The sequence below is a fragment of the Berghia stephanieae genome, chromosome 1, assembly GCF_034508935.2.
Source record: "Berghia stephanieae isolate SIO BIC M18660-M18661 chromosome 1, UCSD_Bste_1.3, whole genome shotgun sequence".
Taxonomy (NCBI): domain Eukaryota; kingdom Metazoa; phylum Mollusca; class Gastropoda; order Nudibranchia; family Aeolidiidae; genus Berghia; species Berghia stephanieae.
In genome coordinates this window covers 7,020,343-7,037,842 of record NC_088360.1, presented here as the reverse complement: position 1 = coordinate 7,037,842, position 17,500 = coordinate 7,020,343, and the positions used below count along the sequence as shown (strand labels likewise).

General features: G+C 36.3%; 2 protein-coding genes and 1 pseudogene across 4 annotated transcripts in view; 1 reads left to right on the top strand and 2 right to left on the bottom strand.

The window, feature by feature from the left end:
* LOC144967039 (uncharacterized) overlaps window positions 1-3,477 on the bottom strand; it is an 8,086-nt pseudogene extending 4,609 nt beyond the window's left edge. The window contains exons 1-2 of the transcript XR_013644311.1: window positions 3,300-3,477; window positions 1,970-2,047 (exon numbers count right to left, since the gene is read on the bottom strand). The product of XR_013644311.1 is annotated as an uncharacterized LOC144967039 (transcript). The remainder of the gene's footprint in view (window positions 1-1,969; window positions 2,048-3,299) is intronic.
* A 1,139-nt stretch (window positions 3,478-4,616) lies between these two features.
* Window positions 4,617-17,500, top strand: part of LOC144967019 (Ig-like V-type domain-containing protein FAM187A) — a 16,059-nt gene continuing 3,175 nt past the window's right edge. Inside the window, exons 1-8 of one of the 2 annotated variants that reach the window (XM_078903766.1) lie at window positions 4,617-4,778; window positions 5,707-5,959; window positions 7,476-7,630; window positions 9,101-9,180; window positions 10,218-10,364; window positions 10,792-10,984; window positions 12,118-12,259; window positions 13,256-13,408. In XM_078903766.1, coding sequence (XP_078759892.1) covers window positions 4,682-4,778; window positions 5,707-5,959; window positions 7,476-7,630; window positions 9,101-9,180; window positions 10,218-10,364; window positions 10,792-10,984; window positions 12,118-12,259; window positions 13,256-13,408 — 1,220 coding nt within the window. In that variant the 5' untranslated portion in view covers window positions 4,617-4,681. The remainder of the gene's footprint in view (window positions 4,779-5,706; window positions 5,960-7,475; window positions 7,631-9,100; window positions 9,181-10,217; window positions 10,365-10,791; window positions 10,985-12,117; window positions 12,260-13,255; window positions 13,409-17,500) is intronic. The other variant, XM_078903774.1, reaches the window with a different exon arrangement.
* LOC144967032 (tubulin alpha chain-like) overlaps window positions 14,936-17,500 on the bottom strand; it is a 3,461-nt gene continuing 896 nt past the window's right edge. The window contains exons 2-3 of the mRNA XM_078903787.1: window positions 15,821-16,757; window positions 14,936-15,426 (exon numbers count right to left, since the gene is read on the bottom strand). Coding sequence (XP_078759913.1) covers window positions 15,288-15,426; window positions 15,821-16,757 — 1,076 coding nt within the window. The 3' untranslated portion in view covers window positions 14,936-15,287. The remainder of the gene's footprint in view (window positions 15,427-15,820; window positions 16,758-17,500) is intronic.

The following is a 17,500-nucleotide window of genomic DNA, read 5'->3' as shown; positions in this document are numbered from 1 at the left end:
CGAAGCCGAGTGTCATCGCAGCCATCGTTAAGTTATAGATAGTTCGAGGATGACGTCACTCAGGTCTTTGTTGTTGTTTTTTGCCATCCGCGTTTATGAGTAATGCTCACTGAACTGTATTAAACTGACTATAAACGTTCATAGATACACACCGTTTTGTGAGTTGGTCCGTTATACTTCCGGATGGCAATGTTATAAGCTTCTTGGCCAAGCGCATACTATCTATAGCCTGAGAGTCTGACACTGAAACCCAAAAAGACGGGCATTTTGATGTCATTATTTGGTTTTTGCACCGCCTAGTGAGTTGTCGTTAGTAGCGCTCATGGAAACTAGTGGTCCCATCGGTTGAACTATTGAATACAACTCACTATTTGTTTTTCTTTTGTGGCCAAAAACTGGCATTTCGACGTCATTTTTTGGTCAGTGTCAGGCTATAAGTTAACGATGGCTACGGTGTCATACCTCAATACCGCATATTCTCACAATATTCAACAGTGTTCAAGAGTCAGAATTAGAAGGCGATTCGAAGCAAAAGTTTTATCCCGACTAATGAGGCGTTACATGGACAGTAACAGATTTGCATGATACCCTTTGGATAGGGACGCTCGTTTATCGCATTGTGCGGCTATGTGGTCTTGTGATAAGACAGTCGCTTTCGGATCGGAAGGTCCTGGGTACGAGCATCGCTCGGCGCATAGTTGAGTCCTTGGAAAAGGCTCTTCACTCATATTCTCTCACCGTACTCAGGTGTATATTTAATACCTGGTCGGTAACAGTGTTATCTCTGTCCGAAAAAATGTGTAATATCGCCTAACAGGCGTCATGTAACGTCCTGCATGTTAAGTGTTGCTGTTGACGAGAGACCCCTTGTAAAGCGCTTTGAGCACGTTTAGTGGATATCTCGCTATATAAAAGCTCATGGATGTTGTACGTAATCTACCTAAACGCATAACAGCATTATTGATGATATGCATTTAAGTAAAATCCTCACAACATCCACCAGCCAGATATAACTTACCAATAAACAAAAATATGTTTAACCTTGAGCGTTTATTGTCTGATTTATAACTTAATGAGAACTAATCACCAATCTGGTGTCTTAATACAACAACAAAGAACTGAGTGACGTCAACTTTGTTCTTTCTGTAGATAGTTCGAAGATGACGTCATTCAGGTCTTTGTTATTGTTTTTTGCCATCCGCGTTTATGAATAATGCTCACTGAACTGTATAGATAGAATGCGCTTGGCCAAGGAGTTCACAACATTGCCATCCGGAAGTATCACGGACCAACACACAAACTGTGTGTAACCATGAACGTTTATAGTCAGGTTAATACAGTTTAGTGAGAACAACTCACAAACGCGGATGGCAAAAACAATAACAAAGGCTTGAGTGACGTCATCTTCGAACTATCTATAGATAGTTTGCGCTTGGCTAAGAAGCTCATAACATTGCCATCCGGAAATATAACGAACCAACACACAAAACTGTGTGTATACATGAACGTTTATAGTCGGGTTAATACAGTTCAGTGAGAATTACTCATAAACGCGGATGGCAAAAAAACAATAACAAAGACCTGTGTGACGTCATCTTCGAACTATCTATAAACCCGACTATAAACGTTCATGGATACACACAGTTTTGTGTGTTGGTCCGTTCTACTTCTGGATGGCAATGTTATGAGCTTCATAGCCAAGTGCATACTATCAAAAGCCTGGCACGTCCATAATATATTTTTTTACCTCCTTATGAGTTGCCGTTAGTGGTGCTCATTGAAACAAATGATCCCATTGGTTGAACTAACACAACTCACGATTTGTTTACTTTTGTGGTCTTTGACTTGTCTTTTGACATAATATTTTGGTCAGTGTCACGCTATGAGTTTACGAAGGCTAAAACACACCCACTCCGCTTATTTCTTTGTATGAATTACCACTGGCACCGATAAACTTGTAACTACTCACTTGTTCTGCAGTAGAATTGGAGATATGTAGCTTCTCCTTGAAGCATACAACAGCTGTTTCCATTTTCTGCATATCAGGCTAAGGGGAAGACAATAAACATTATTTTGTTGTAAAGGATTAATCAATAGATAAATAAATATACCACATTTAATATTATGCATTCTGACAGTATGACCATGCTTCATGTGCTTCCCATTGTTTCAAGTATTCCCCTTGCAGGCCGCCTGGAACCAAATTTCCATTTGCTACAGTACCAGTCAACTAATTTTTAAGCGTCCTTTGTATACTAACAAGAAATGAAGTGAGTAGAAAAGTGCCAGAAGACAATACAGAATATCAACTTTGAGGCGATGAGGATTCGAACCCACGACCCGACTGTAACGGCAAATCCGCATCGCCGCGAGAGGGACGCTCTGCAATCGGCGACATCCACCACTCAAAATAATATTCCCTATTGTTTTCTGGCACTTTTCTACTCAATTCATTTCTTGTTATTATCAACATAAATGCCTACTCCACTCACTCCCCTTTGTATAGTAACACGCTTACAAAATCCTTCACTGCCTGAAGTTCATAGAACAAAACATCATTCCTAATTTTAGCCAGAAAACTTTTACTTCATATCAATAAATTAAATCGATCCTAAGCTTGTCAAAAAGTCTTGAACCCGAGACTTAAAAGGAGGTTGGAGACTTTTTGACTTGATGATCTTGATATTTTGATATATATGAAATATATGTTTTCTGGCCTAAACTTTCTTTTAATGTGCGTTATTGAGTAATGATGGCAATATTTGGAAATTGGTGGGAAATTACTAGCGCAAACGAGATGCCTAAAGCTATGATTTTATGTTGTGTCGATAGCCAAATGTTGTAACATTGTCAAACATTGCTGAGCGCGGTCAATGACTGGCTGGGTGGCAACAACTATAAATTAAATGCTTTGTTTACTTGGACAAGGCCCTTTACGTCTTTTACTCTCACTTGACTCAGATGTTGATAAATACCCGAAAATAGCTAATTACTAATTTAATTTACTTGGATGAAGTAAAAGTTTTCTGGCCAAAATTAGAGTGGTAGTAGGTACATATTAAAGACCTAACATGCGATTTGCACTGTATAAAATAAAATATGCCTTCATACAGCCAACAAGTAGGATAAATAAAGCAATGCGAATCGCCTTGAACATAATGAGACATTGAAATAAATATTTAAATTTACATATTTATCGATTTACAAAATTCTCTACCGTCAGTAATATTAAACATGCGTCTATTTTAACCTTGTATTAGATAACAAATTGTTTACCAACAAACATATCAGGTACCTACCAATTTCCCAGCTACCCTCTGAGTATATCCCTTTGAAGCCATAGTTTCTTTGAATTGATACCATACAAAACACCACTCTGTTTTCATATCGTAAACAGTCTGATCTGAAGGTAAATACCATTATGTTATCTCAAATTCCCTCATACAACATAATACACGTCAAACGCCTCTAGAAGGCATGAATAATTATGTTTAAATCACAAAGCACACATAATAATAGTCTCTGTGAATTACTGGTCGGAATTTCAACTCATTGTCTTCGACAGGAGGAATAATACATATGATTTTCATAATCAACAGACCATGCCAAAACGGTAACTCATAACAGAGTGATTGCCTTGTTTTGTCCCTCTACAATATAGATCGCTTGTCTATACCGCTATGCACCGACAGAATGCATTTTATTTTTTTCTCATTTTGGCTAGAAAACTATTATTTCAACTTTTAATAAATGTAGATGACCTCAGTTTGTTAAAAAAGGAAATATCAGTTTTGAGACTTATTTGAAGTCTTACTGTTATGACTTTTATTGAGTAACGTCCCTTTTATTGCTCGATATTGGAAGTAACTGTTTTCTTTTTGGTCAAAATGGAAATTTTGTTTTGTCAGTGTACAGCAGCATAACTTGTCTGTAGACAAGATCGAAGCTGTTTTCCCAACGACAATGGAATCAAGAACTTTGAAATCGCAGTGAATTCGAAGATTGTGAAATATCTGAGACGGTGTGTGTATTTGTTGGTGTGTGTGTGTGTGTGTGCGTGTGTGTGTGTGTGTGCGTGTGTGTACGTAACTGTGCTTGTGTGTGATCAAACAACTTCAAATACGATGGCAAGCAATGTTGTGATCAGCCTATTGCTGAGACATTAATGTTACATAAAATTATGTTACATTAATTTAATATAGGTCAGGAAAGCCATGGCTCATCTGAAAAATAGTAGCATTGACTGTAATCTGCTTGCAAATGATATAATATAGGTCTAATGATAGAGTACAATTATGGGCTTGTTTCAACATTGTTGTCATTGGGCTATCAGACTTGTAAATTGGAATATTAATATTTCAAATTGTATTTCTGCATTGCAATCTATACATGATTATTATCTTTTATTTAATTATATTCATATCATTTGCGTGTGCTTTGCCATCAACATTTTTTTTTTTCATTTCGTTTGCTACATAATATTTTATTATTCACACCAAAAAGAAAGAGATCACGTAACCATATTATCCATTCTTTCTTTTCGGAATAACTTAAACGATTTCCTTATTTTGAGAGCTCTCTATTTCAAGAATAACTCGGAAGTAGATAGGCGGAAGCGGAATCATTACTGAAAATGGTTGCAGTCGATGACTTAATTTAGCTCTAGTATTTGAAGTTTAAAATGGATAGATTAATCAAATGTGCATTTGCTATTGTAAGTTACTTGCTAATTCAGGGCAACAATGTAAATGGTGCTCATCTTACCGAAACAGTCGACGGTAAGAAGTGTTATTTTAAGATCACGATCTTTAAAAGTACTTACTTAAAGTGTTTGCAGGCGGCTAAACTTAAAAGTAAAATCTAGGAACATCTTCTATTTGAAACCATTTTTCTTTTGCTGGTCTGAGCCTTTCATAAGTTTCAGATTATTTTCAATATTATTTTCATTTTGAATGTTAAAAGAGGCTTTGTGTCGTTATTCAAAACTCTTTAGAGATGTGATGAGAATGTGGCTGTATAAATAATAACAAACAATGACTTGTTCTGTAGGAAAATAAATTTAGTTACCAATGACATTGTGGACTAGTAAATTAACGTTGATACTAAACTGTTAGAATTTAAATAATAATATTGAACAAAAATGAATATAGAAACTTTTAAAAAGAACTACATACTTTACCTTGAACGTTTTGGGTCCTAAACTGTATACCAGCCAACAATACAAACGTAAAATCAGGATAGACGGGATTAATAGTCTAGTTAAGACAAAGGATAGCGGAAAGTCGAACTGTTTCCTGTTAAGATTTATTATTTTTCCTTTTAAAATCTATTTTTATTTCTGTTCAGTGCTAATGGTATTGTGATCGTTTGGGAATGCCGGTAGTCATGATTTTGCACTTAATAAATCTCTGTGGCGTCGATGGCCTAATGGTACGCTTGTCTTTTAATACAAGAAGCGGTTTTGTCCAACGGGGAGAAACCTCGACTCAGATTTTGCTGAAAAAATAGGGAAAACCAGTGGCTATAAGGAACCGAAACAACCGCTATGTACCGAAATTTTATTCCTAAATCACCTGTGATAATATATGAAGCATTGTGAAGCACATTGGAGCACGGTGAACCATGGAATTGCGCTATATAAATGGTCATTTATTTCTGTATTTTAGCATGACCACAATGCTTATTTCATCTTTTTAATGTATAAAGGGATGGAAACCAACTCGACAAATACTGGACTTCCATCGTCACCCAAACACAAACGATTCATGGAAAAATTAAAGTCCAAGATTAAGAAGTATCATGGAAAATGGAAGATGTCCAAGAAAGAGGCACAAAAACTGTTTGATTTGTATTATAAATGTCAGGAAAAAAAGGTGGAAGAGATGAAAAAAGAAGAATTCCCTATCAAAGCCATCCTTGCTTTGGAAGGAGAGAGAGTAGCATTGAAATGCCACGTATGGTAAGCTCTCTTTACTTGTTCCAGAAATCCCTAAGGCTTTATTATAATTATTATCGTGCCATATTTTTTAAAGTTTCGAAATATTACAGGAAAAGATGTACACTTGTGGGGCTATGTGGTATAGTGGTACGACACTCGCCATCAGACCGGAATGTCCATGGTTGGAGCCCCGCTCTGAGCAATGCATAGTTGAGTCCTTGGAAAAAGCTCTTTTCTCACATTCTATCACAGATTTCAGATGTGAATTAAGTACTTGGCCATTAGAAACGTTTTCTCTGTCGGAAAAAATTGTAAATTTCGCCTAACGTTACATGATAAGTGTTGCTGTACGGTAGGGACTCCCTTGTAAAGCGCTTTGATCATATTTAAGAGATTTTGCCCTATATAGATGCTTAATTATTTTTACTTACTTATAAGTCCAATAACTCAAACTGTTATGGTCCGACGTGTTCTTATTAACAAGTCTAATAACCCAAAATGTTATGGACTTGCAGTTGTAATGGAAAATAATGGAGTATTTAATACTCTCAAATCAAGGCAAAGTGTTGTCCACAAAACCAATGTTCAATCAAGGCCATGATTGCATTTGAATGTCAGACTTGTAAATACGTGCACTTTGTTATGGTCTCAAACCAACGCAAAGCAATTTTTCATTACCTGAGCCCAACAATCAGCTAAATGTGCAACTAGGTCAAGCATATGATTGCAAACGGTTAACAGACCTGCAAGTGCTCAAAGCACTTTACAAGGGATCCCCAGCCAACAGCAACACTTCACATGTAGGACGGGGCATGATGCCTATTAGGCGATATTACAATCTTTTTCGAGAAAGACAATGCTGTTAACGGCCACGTAATCATTTTCACACCTGAGTACGGGGAGAGAATGTGAGTTAAGAGTGCGCCGAACGAGGCTCGAACCCAGGACCTTCCAATCCAAAAGCGAATGTCATACCACAAGAGCACATAGCCTCGGAAAAAGGTATTATATCTGCATAAATGGGACCCCGGAAAATGAATTGTGAATAATAATTATTAAAAATACAATATTTTAGTTTTTTTGCAGTGAAAATAATTGTAATATTTCTCTGCCATTAGGAGTTGAAATGAATTCGTTTCTATAAACTCAATTTCCAGCACCTCGTCCGTCCCGACATAACACCACTTTGAGCCGATGGCTCACAAATAATATGTACACGTAGCTTAACACTAAATTGCCTTTCCAACCATTTCCATCACCTCGCAACCATCATATCTAATGAATTTTACGTTTAATTTATCATTGACTTTGTTGATAAATTGAAAGTCTGGAATTTTCATGTTACTTGACTTTGCAATAGTATTTTTAAAAAGCAAACAAACCAAAATTAGCGATACATTTGGGATTAGTTCATTAGAAGTAACAATATTGAAGCAATCAATTTTTATTGGATAAATCTATCTTTCGGAGATAACTCAAACTTGTTTTTTAAATATTATTATTTAATTAATAACTTAGCTTTTAATTTGGCCTCCAGCTATCGTCCGGATCAACCTAAAGAAGTGCAGGAAGCTCAGTGGCAATTTCTACGTCACGAAGACACCGGTTTGAGACCGGTAAACAACAACAAAAACCACAAGATCAAAAAAGACAATTCTCTTACGATCAAAACTGTTGATATTCAAGATGCAGGTTAGTTAAAGAACGATTTCAGATCAATAAAACATTTTCTGAGTTCTCAATGACATGTGTGATGTTGAGGATGAAACAAATTCCGTGATATTGAGCGTCGTCAGTAGAAGGGTGGAGGAAACGGTCGCAAAACTCTGACCACTGCGTTGTTTTTTTGTTGTTTTTTTATTATTTTTTTTTTTTTGCTATTGTTTATTTTTTAATTTCATAAAGCAATTTACACATCTGACCCCAGTCTACTAATGTGTGAATAAGTAATTGGATATAAGCAGAAACGGAAATTCTAAGAGCGCGAGCATGACAAGTGCGGCTAACAGACGACTGACATTGAATAATAAATGAAAATGTAACTCTATTTGGCCTATTAGGGAAATAAAGAAAGCATTGTGAAGCACATTGAACATGAAGAAACCATGAAAACGCGTTGTGGCATTCATTGTTCATAGTTATTTATTCATTTTAGATATATAAAATCATGGATATTTTTTAAGGGTGGGTGCGGCATAAAGACCCATTTTTTTATATTTTCCAAGCAAATTGATTCAAACTTCACACAGCAACTTGTAATAAAAAATAATGGAGAAATATGACGTCATTAAAAAAAAAAAAAAGTTCGTTGCCATGGTAACGGCCGCCATCTTGGATTTGTTTACATAACTTTGAATCAATATTTCGAGACTATTTACAAAGATAAAAGCATATAACTTTGGAAATAAGTTACTTATCCAAAGACAAATACTTCCTATTGATGATTTTTTGATTAGTGAAATACTTTTTAAAATATAAATGGCTATTTCTCCACTGTGGTAAAAGGCAAGACATAATGAGCTTTTTGTAATTCACCAGAAAGAGGCTGAATACAGTTTCGTTTGTTGTTGTTTTTGTTTTGTTTTGTTTTTTAATTTTTAATTTATTCATTTATTCTTTTACCTGCGCTTTGCAGATTGTAAGCATCATTTAACACTACTTCATTTTTTTAAATAAACACAAGGTAAATTCGGTGACGCCTATTTATTATACTGTTCCAAGGGAAATTAGGTTTGGTCTCGCTCAGATAATAAACATCAATTTGAATGCATTGATCATTGTGTCAATAGAAACTGCTGAATGCTAATTTGTCATCTTTTTAAAAAACAAACAAACACAAATATGAATAATTGTCTGAAGTATTGGAGTTTTTTATCAACTCTATGAAATACATAATACTATTATCTATTGATTTAAAAGGTCACTTATTCTAGCACGAATAGTAATCTATTGATTTAAAACGTCCCTTATTCTAACACGAATAGTAATGTAACTGCCTGGAAACTTAAAGGGATATACGATACACTCTCAGTCTAAATTGTTCATTGTTTTCCAATTGTTTTGTATTTCCGAGCAACTAGCAACCATTTGCCAGAGCTCTCTTTTCGATTCCAAGAATTTCCGATAAATATTTTTGCTGATTACAAGATTACTCTGTTGCAGGTCAATATTTCTGTCTGGAAAAGCAAGACTATGCAGCTGTCTATCAGTTGGACGTCTTCCTCAAAGACAAAAGAAAATACGTAAGCTCTATATAAAGCATTGGCTCGTGTTTTGGTGACATCGATTGCCACCATATTGATATCCAATTTCAAAAGAAAAAGAAAAAGAGAGGGAAATAAAGACAAGAAAAAAAAACAAAACAAAACAGGTCTGATCTTACACAATGGTATAATTATAAATAGTATAGTACCAATTTTAAATGGTAATCATTACTTATAGTGTGAGTGTCAATCGTCAGCACTTATATAGTCACAAAAGTAAACTTCAGCAAGCGTCATTTTCACTCCTAGAATCAAACCAAAAACCTAAAGAGGATCGAACAATTGTAATGGCTTTGTAATATATTACAAACCCAACTCAAAAATTGAGATTCCCTTTAGTCCTCATCAAGAAATATTTTTTCTCTAGAGTCTATTTCAAGGTATCAGCAACAGTGTTACCCCGCAATGTACCCTAAGGCAAAGTGATTTGCTCAAGGTCTTACAGCGTGACATGGAATCGAACTCGGTACCCCCTGAGTCCAAAGGAAAGACATTTTCGCTGTGTCACGCTGCTCGCAGCTACATCTACAGACTGGTTCTAGGGCCACTTACTTTGCTTTAGGTAGAATTTACAAATCTTCCGTTATTAAACAAAATAAGCCTTAATACTTATTTATAGTAGAACTATTCTTTATATCATAGTAGGAAACAGTTCGCAAGTATCAGGGGAGGTAATCTTAAAGACTGGTTTCCTTCCAGAGTTTTATGAAATTATGTCCCATTCATTTAAACGATTATGATATTCTGCACGGCAAGAGAGTCATTGTGCGAAGAAACATCGTATTTTGTTGTTTTGTTTTGGTTTTTTTTTTTCAATTGGCTGTTTTTTGTTTTGTTTTTGTTTTTATGAAGTTCCTCGGAAAACTGTTCTCGAACAAGTCAGAATTCATATTATTTCACACTTTAAGTGTTAAGCTTAGAATTCAGATTTAACCGTCAGGAATTCCGTTTTAAGCGCCAGGTTTATCATTAATATAATACCGTTTTAGAGCGGTTAGTAATGTATATCTTCCCAGGTGATCATGGGCACGGATCGCGTTATGAACGACAGTATTTTACCTGACAACAATCTCCATGTGTTTACTATGTGGGCTGAGTGGGGAGATTGCAACACTTGTGGAAGGATAGGACAGAGGAAGAGAATCGGACAGTGTACCGTCAAGGTAGGTACTCTTTTATAGCAACAGCAAACTCTCTGATCCCGTGCACATATATCACTCACCGTCTCAAAACGGTATTGTGTAGTAATGATTTGGACTCCGTAAATTGGCGGTGTAAATTTGAGTCTCTGTAAACGGATCTTTACTCAGATTCTCTCAACGAAAGTGTAAAATGGGTCCTTGGTGAGTGACTGAGTTGTCTGTGTCCAATAAAAATGGTTACAGATGTCATACGTTAAATGTTGTTGTTGGCTTGTGACCCTTTGTACAGCGATTTGAACGCTTTCAGTGGATACTGTGCCATATAAACGGTTATGTTACTGAAAGTGACATCCTATGAATCGAGTTGAATGCGATGATTTGCTATGACGGTTTGTTTTGGGGTTTTTTTTTTGTTGGTTTTGTTTGTTTGTTTGTTTTTCTTTTACAGAAAATCAAGGCAAACAAACCCGTGTTGCCTCGTGACCATCCGTTGATGGCTTTGTATCCTGAAGGGATTCCATGCCACTCCACCGCCCTTCCTCGGTTTTTACGTCATCTGCCCTTCATCGGAATGAGACACAGTGAAACTCTGGTCAAGACATGTATGGAAGACTGTCCCACTGAACCTCCCCAGATTACTGGCAAGAATCGTCTTTTCTTTTTCAGCCATTTTCTTTTTGGTGTTTTGGTCGTAAATGTGATGCTACTTTTTTCTCTCTTACTTATCCGACTAAGCGAACAACTGAGCTTGGACCTTCAGGCTTGTGTTATGTCATAGGTGTTGGATGTATTATGTAGTTTTTCCAGGTGACCGTACGGTGTGTTACCGTTGCTTTTTCTCTCGGCCATACGAGTAGCATTTACTCAATGAATATACTTATGATTATTCGTGACATTGTTCATTGCTATATAGAATGTTGGGGCTTCTTGTAAAGCGCTATGAGCCTATTGTTATAAGGTAAAGAAGTGTTCAGATGTAATTTATGTTATATCTTGATGCATTCATATTTATCTCGAGGATTTCAACTATGCAAACTGCACAACATTGCAATATACATAATCTGTCACGTGGATCGATAAACTGCCCGTCACAAACTGATGCCAGATATTTATTCACACCTTTCGAATTTTGCCCTCACAAGCTCATTCACAGCCTTAGTTCCATGGAGTCGGAGTTTATCTCGGTTTCTATAGTGTAAAATTGACAATAGGAATTGCTTGCTACCCTTTGTATATGGCGCTATGCTATCCCAAATTGCTTTTCAATAGATCTAACAGATCCAGCCACCCGATCTATTTTGGGTGGACTGGGCGAAGGGGGTTTGAGAAGAAAATCTCGACTGTATCCAGGATCCATCTCAGTCCTTTTGCGTGAGACGTGAATGCTCTATAAGTCACTAGGCAGGATGTCCTCACAAGGCCACAGACTTGTTGGTTTGAAATAACAACGTGTTTATTTTTTTAATTGGCAGCAAGACTTTTACTTAATAAAATAATAATATGGCAGATATAGATGATCCTCATCTTTTCAGAAAATGAAGATTGTAGTTTTTTCTCATTATATGGCAGTATTCTCTCTTTGTCATCCACAAATGCACCATTATCCGTGTTCCCATAACCTAAGTTATGAAATTGCATTTTATAGATGAGAGAGTGAATGAGAGAAAGAAAGAAAGAAAACAAACAAAAAAAAAAAAAAAAAACAAAAAAAAAAGAGAGAGAGAGAGAGAGAGAGTCTATGCATGTACTTCTCAAATTATTTTTATCTCTACAGTCACAGACGAAAATGGCAAGGTTATAGACGTACTTGAACCTGGGTTCTACCCGATAGATTCAAAACCCGTACTCCCTAAACCAGTCAAAAGGAAAGTCCTGTATGAACCAGAGGGTTCTCACCTTGTTCTCAACTGTCCAATGTAAGAATAGAAAAATCATATATCTGTTATCATCATTGACTTTTGCTCACAAGTCATTTGATTTTGATACACCATTCTATTTTGTTCCATCTAGAGTTCACATAAAGCTTTGCAAGCGTAGTTTCAGTATTCTATTGCTTTACATTATATTTTACGATTTAGACGAAGAGACCAATAACGACTAAACTATGACTTCATTTAATACCAAGTCGCATTGCAAATATTTCTATTTTGGGGAAAAGTAGTTAGTTCTGCATTTGTAACCGATTACAAAATGGGAAAATTGTGACTCGCCCTCTCGAAGCGGTATAATGTCGGAATGAAGCAGATAATAAAAAGTGCCTTAATGTTAACATGTTCGTAAATATGAAATTATGGCACCAAACAAAATGATATTAATTTCGGTAATGAAAAATAAAAATTAAATCAAAGCCTCATGCCTCTAAGTCAACCCGATATAATACCTTTTTGAGGCGATAGGTCACACGTATAATATGAAAGAAATTCGTCGTTATTGAGGTAAATAAATTATACATAATGTTAAATTTACAAAATTGATCTTTGCATGAATGTCAACATGTTTTGTTCTGAGAGGCGTCAATGGCCCAATTGTCATTTTATCTTGTACTTGTAGTTCATTTATTTGTGTGATAATAAAGCGATAATGAGCATTATCAGTAACGGGACGGGTGACAATCAGCGGCACACACATCTATAACTTTAACATTGAGCAAGACACTTACACATAGTTTTTTTTTTCTCATTTCGTCGGATGTAGGTATGAGGGAATAATTAGACAAAGTAAATAGTTTAAAAAGTAGTTTAGTTTTCAAAAAGGATTCTTGAGGGCCAGTAATTCGTTCTAGTTTTGAGGGTTTTTTTCTGTCGATGGACTTTGGGTCTGTATCTTGCAAACGCGTTCTGATATAACATATTTTACATCAATGCCTTTTCCCCAAATGTCGAATGAATTTTAAAACTTTTCGGTACTCACAGAGACAAAAAGAAATCGTTGATTCGTTGGATGCGTGGAGAACGTGAGGTAGATCCTTCCACAGTCAACCGCCAAACCCAAGGAAGAGTGTCTATAGACCAGCTAAACAGGCTTCATCTCAAGCCCCTGCTCCTTAGTGATACGGCAGTATTCAAGTAATGTAAACTTGCAATGATTCATTTATCTTTTTTTACTCTGTTTTTGTTTTGTTTTTGATTTAAAAGATGAAAATACTTGTTGCTGCATATTGAAATGTGACCAATCGTACCAAACAGGGATCCTTGTAGCCCAATTGGTTGAGCACTCGCTTCACACGCAAAGGGACCGAGATTTTTCTGATCCACCTGTCCTCCCAGAAGTGATTGGGTAGCTGGCTCTGTTAGATCTGGCGAAAAGTGCTTTGCGATAGACTAGCGTCCTACCCATAGGATAGCAAGCAATTACCATGTCTATTTCACTCTATGGAAACCGGAATAAACTCCGGCTCTATGAGCTCAAGGGCTCTTAAGGACTACTTTTAAAAATCGTCTCAAACGTTGATTTTAGTTTTTCTTTAGATTTAGTTAAAGTGAACCTGATGCATAAAACTGAATTTTTAATCTTCTAACTTGACACTGTGAATTAACATTAATGACGGGGACCTAGACTTTGCCTATTTATCTTTTAAAATATTTTAGAGATCATTTTGACTTAATAGGTCAATTTGTATTTTATTTCACGCATTCCGACATAATACTAGATTGGCAGAGTGAGTCCAAAGTATACTTTTATTTTCATGTTTTGAAATAAAAGAGGGTGGCAGAAAGTGACTGAATGAAAAGAGCGTCCGATTTACGTATTAATCATACAGATGCCACAGAATGAATAATATGTGGTGAATTGCACTTCCCGGCAACATAATCCACAATCTGTATATCGGCATTTAATAATAAATGGCATTTATAGAGCGTTTCACCCCGTTGTCACAGGCTCTAAGCGCTTTATAGTGATATAAAACAATACATATTACAGTAAGACAAGTGTTGATAGAAAAATGATACGAATTCAATTTAACAACAAAACAGGATAATAGTATTGCAACTTACGACGTAAAAAAATAAAACTTTAAGCGAGATTTGAAAGTTGTCAACGAATCCGAGCATCTCCAATGTGATGGGAGAGAGTTCCAAAAAATGGGGAGCCGAACATTGAAAAGATTGCTCACCTATTTTACACAACGTCTTACGTTTGACAAAGATTGGTTGGTCGTTTGTGCATTATGTCGGGATAAAATGACAACATGTGAATATAAAGCTAAAATAATTATAATTATGAAATTTTGGCTTCATGCTCATCAAGAAATTAGATTTATTCGTTTCAACAAAACAAAAAGGCTTTTCCCAAATTTCCTATTTTCTGCTATAAATTCATCATTCCGACATAATATCCTTTCGAGACGATAAGTCACATTCTATCCCTGCCCTGACTGCTTCCTTCCTCTTTTTGTTAGCATTTCTAAGACTTTTCACATTTCAAATACAAAGTCACAGTGGTAGCCTATATTAATATTTACGGGACTCTAAACAAAATTATTATCAAAGCGTATAGAAATGGAAATTAATAATGCAAGATGAATGTAAAAAATGAAATGATAAAACACAGATGAAAGCTTATTGGGCTAAATGAATGAAAAACAAAGAAAGTTTGTTTAGGGGTTTTATTCATGTGGGTTAACATTAGATTGTTGATGGTTGTAGGAAGATTAGGTTACGGTAACCTGGAATTGACCCGAAATATTCTGGTTCCCATCAATTAGCCAAGTTGCTGAATGTCGTAAAATTGAGTGATTCCATTATTTTTTAAAAAATATTTTTCTACGTCATATAAACATAACAGAAGTCAATGGAATGCTACAATAAACGCTATATCTTTTGTTTTATTTGTGTTTTTAATAGCAACAAGAGATATTCAATTTTACGACATTCAGAAAACTGAATGATGGGCCCGAGTGTTTTGGGTAATCCAACGTTCCCTGTACGAAAGATTCAGTACCACCTATAGATTCCACAAACCCTCGCCTTCGTCCATCACATCGTCATAGCTGAGACCGACTTCCTCGTAGTCTTTTTCTAAGGCAGCTAAATCCTCCCTAGCCTCATTGAATTCACACTCCTCCATCCCTTCAGACGTATACCTGTAACCGGAAATATCACAGATCTTTGTCAAGTCAATTACAATAAAATGATAAACATCATTAACCTTTAAAGTGACGTTTGGGTTTGCTCTAACCTAAACATTTTTCATTGCAGCACACAGAGTCCCTGGAAAAAGCTTTTTACTCTCATATTATCACGATACTCAAGTGTGAAATGAGTAATGGCCGCTAACAGCATTGTCTGAGTCGGCATAAAGCGTATTGTAATGGCGCCTAAAAAAACTGAACGCAATACCCTATATTATTAAATATCACTTTCCAATTTATTTGATATGTATATAGCATCTGACATATACAGTTTCATTATTTATCTTACAGTCTATCATAGATTCAAAATTAGCAACATTTTATCACAGATATCATGAAAACGTACCAATGAACAAAGGCCCTTTTTGCAAATAACAAATCAAACTTGTGATCCACTCTCGCCCAGGCCTCTGCGATGGCTGTCGTGTTGGCCACAGAGCAGAGAGCCCTCAGCACTTTAGCCAAGTCACCACCAGGTACCACAGTTGGAGGTTGGTAATTGATACCGACTTTGAAACCAGTTGGGCACCAATCGACAAAGTTGATGAACCGCTTTGATTTTAGTGCTGTGATAGCTGCATTGATGTCTTTGCCAACGATATCGCCGCGGTAAAGAAGACAAACGGCCATGTACTTTCCCAAACGTGGGTTGCATTTCACCATCTGGTTTGCGGGTTCAAATGTTTCATTTGTGATATCAGTTGTCGTTAGTTGTTGGTGGTAAGCCTTTTCGGCAGTCACCACAGGGGCGTAAACGATGAGGGGGAAATGGATACGAGGGTAAGGGACTAGGTTCGTTTGGAATTCGGTGAGATCAATGTTTAGAGCGCCATCAAATCTCAAAGACGCTGTCAAGGCTGATATGACTTGAGCCAACAAACGGTTTAGATTTGTATAGGTCGGTCTTTCGATGTCCAGATTCCTGACGCAAATATCGTAAAGAGCTTCGTTGTCGAGAAGGAAAGCGCAGTCTGAAAATTCTAGCGTGTTATGAGTCACCAGAACAGAGTTATAAGGTTCTACTACAGCTGTACTGATAAACGGGGATGGGTAAACACAGAATTGAAATTTGCTCTTTTTGCCGTAATCCTCCGATAATTGTTCCATCAGTAAGGAAGTAAAGCCCGACCCAGTCCCGCCACCAAAGCTGTGGGACACGAGGAATCCCTGTAACCCACTACAGGAGTCTGTAATTCTACGAAGTCTATCCGAAACAAGTTCTAGAAAATCCTTTCCGATAGTGTAATAGCCACGAGCGTAATTGTTGGCAGCATCTTCTTTACCTGAAATGCAATTGGTCAATCCATGAATAGGGTTGTATTTTGGAATGCATTTGTGTACTCTATCGGTTGTATGGTTCTCCATTTAAATGTTGAAATGATTATCATTAAGAATCATCATCATCATCATCATCATCATCATCATCATCATCATCATCATCATCATCATCATTATCATCATCATCATCATCATCATCGTCGTCGTCGTCGTCGTCATCATCATCATCACCATCTTCTTCTTCTTCTTCTTCTTCTTCTTCTTCTTCTTCTTCTTCTTCTTCTTCTTCTTCTTCTTCCTCTTCTTTTTCTCCGCCTCCTCCTCCTCCACATCTTCTCATCTTTCTGGTTTTGTTCCACCCTTCCCTCTATTTCACCCTACTTTTTGTAAAAGTAACGTTTAAAAAAAAATTAAAAATTCACACGTTCTTGACCATGATTAGCGTGCTAAATGTCGTAAAATTTAGTGACTCCTCTTTAAGAAAAAATTAAATTATTTGGTCTGGGTCACACAGTTCTACTGTCTACCATTACCTTGGAGTACGTTACAGGTCCACAAAACATTCTAAATATGTATCAATATTATTTTCAAAAACATGAAAGATAAATAAAATAAATAATCTTCGACATTCAACATACTAAGTGATGGGCACGAGTCTTCTGGATCATCAAACGTTTTTTTAATGAAATTATATCGTATCAAATTAAGGAGTTCCCTTATAAGGTGAATGTTGTTGTTCTTTAAAGTT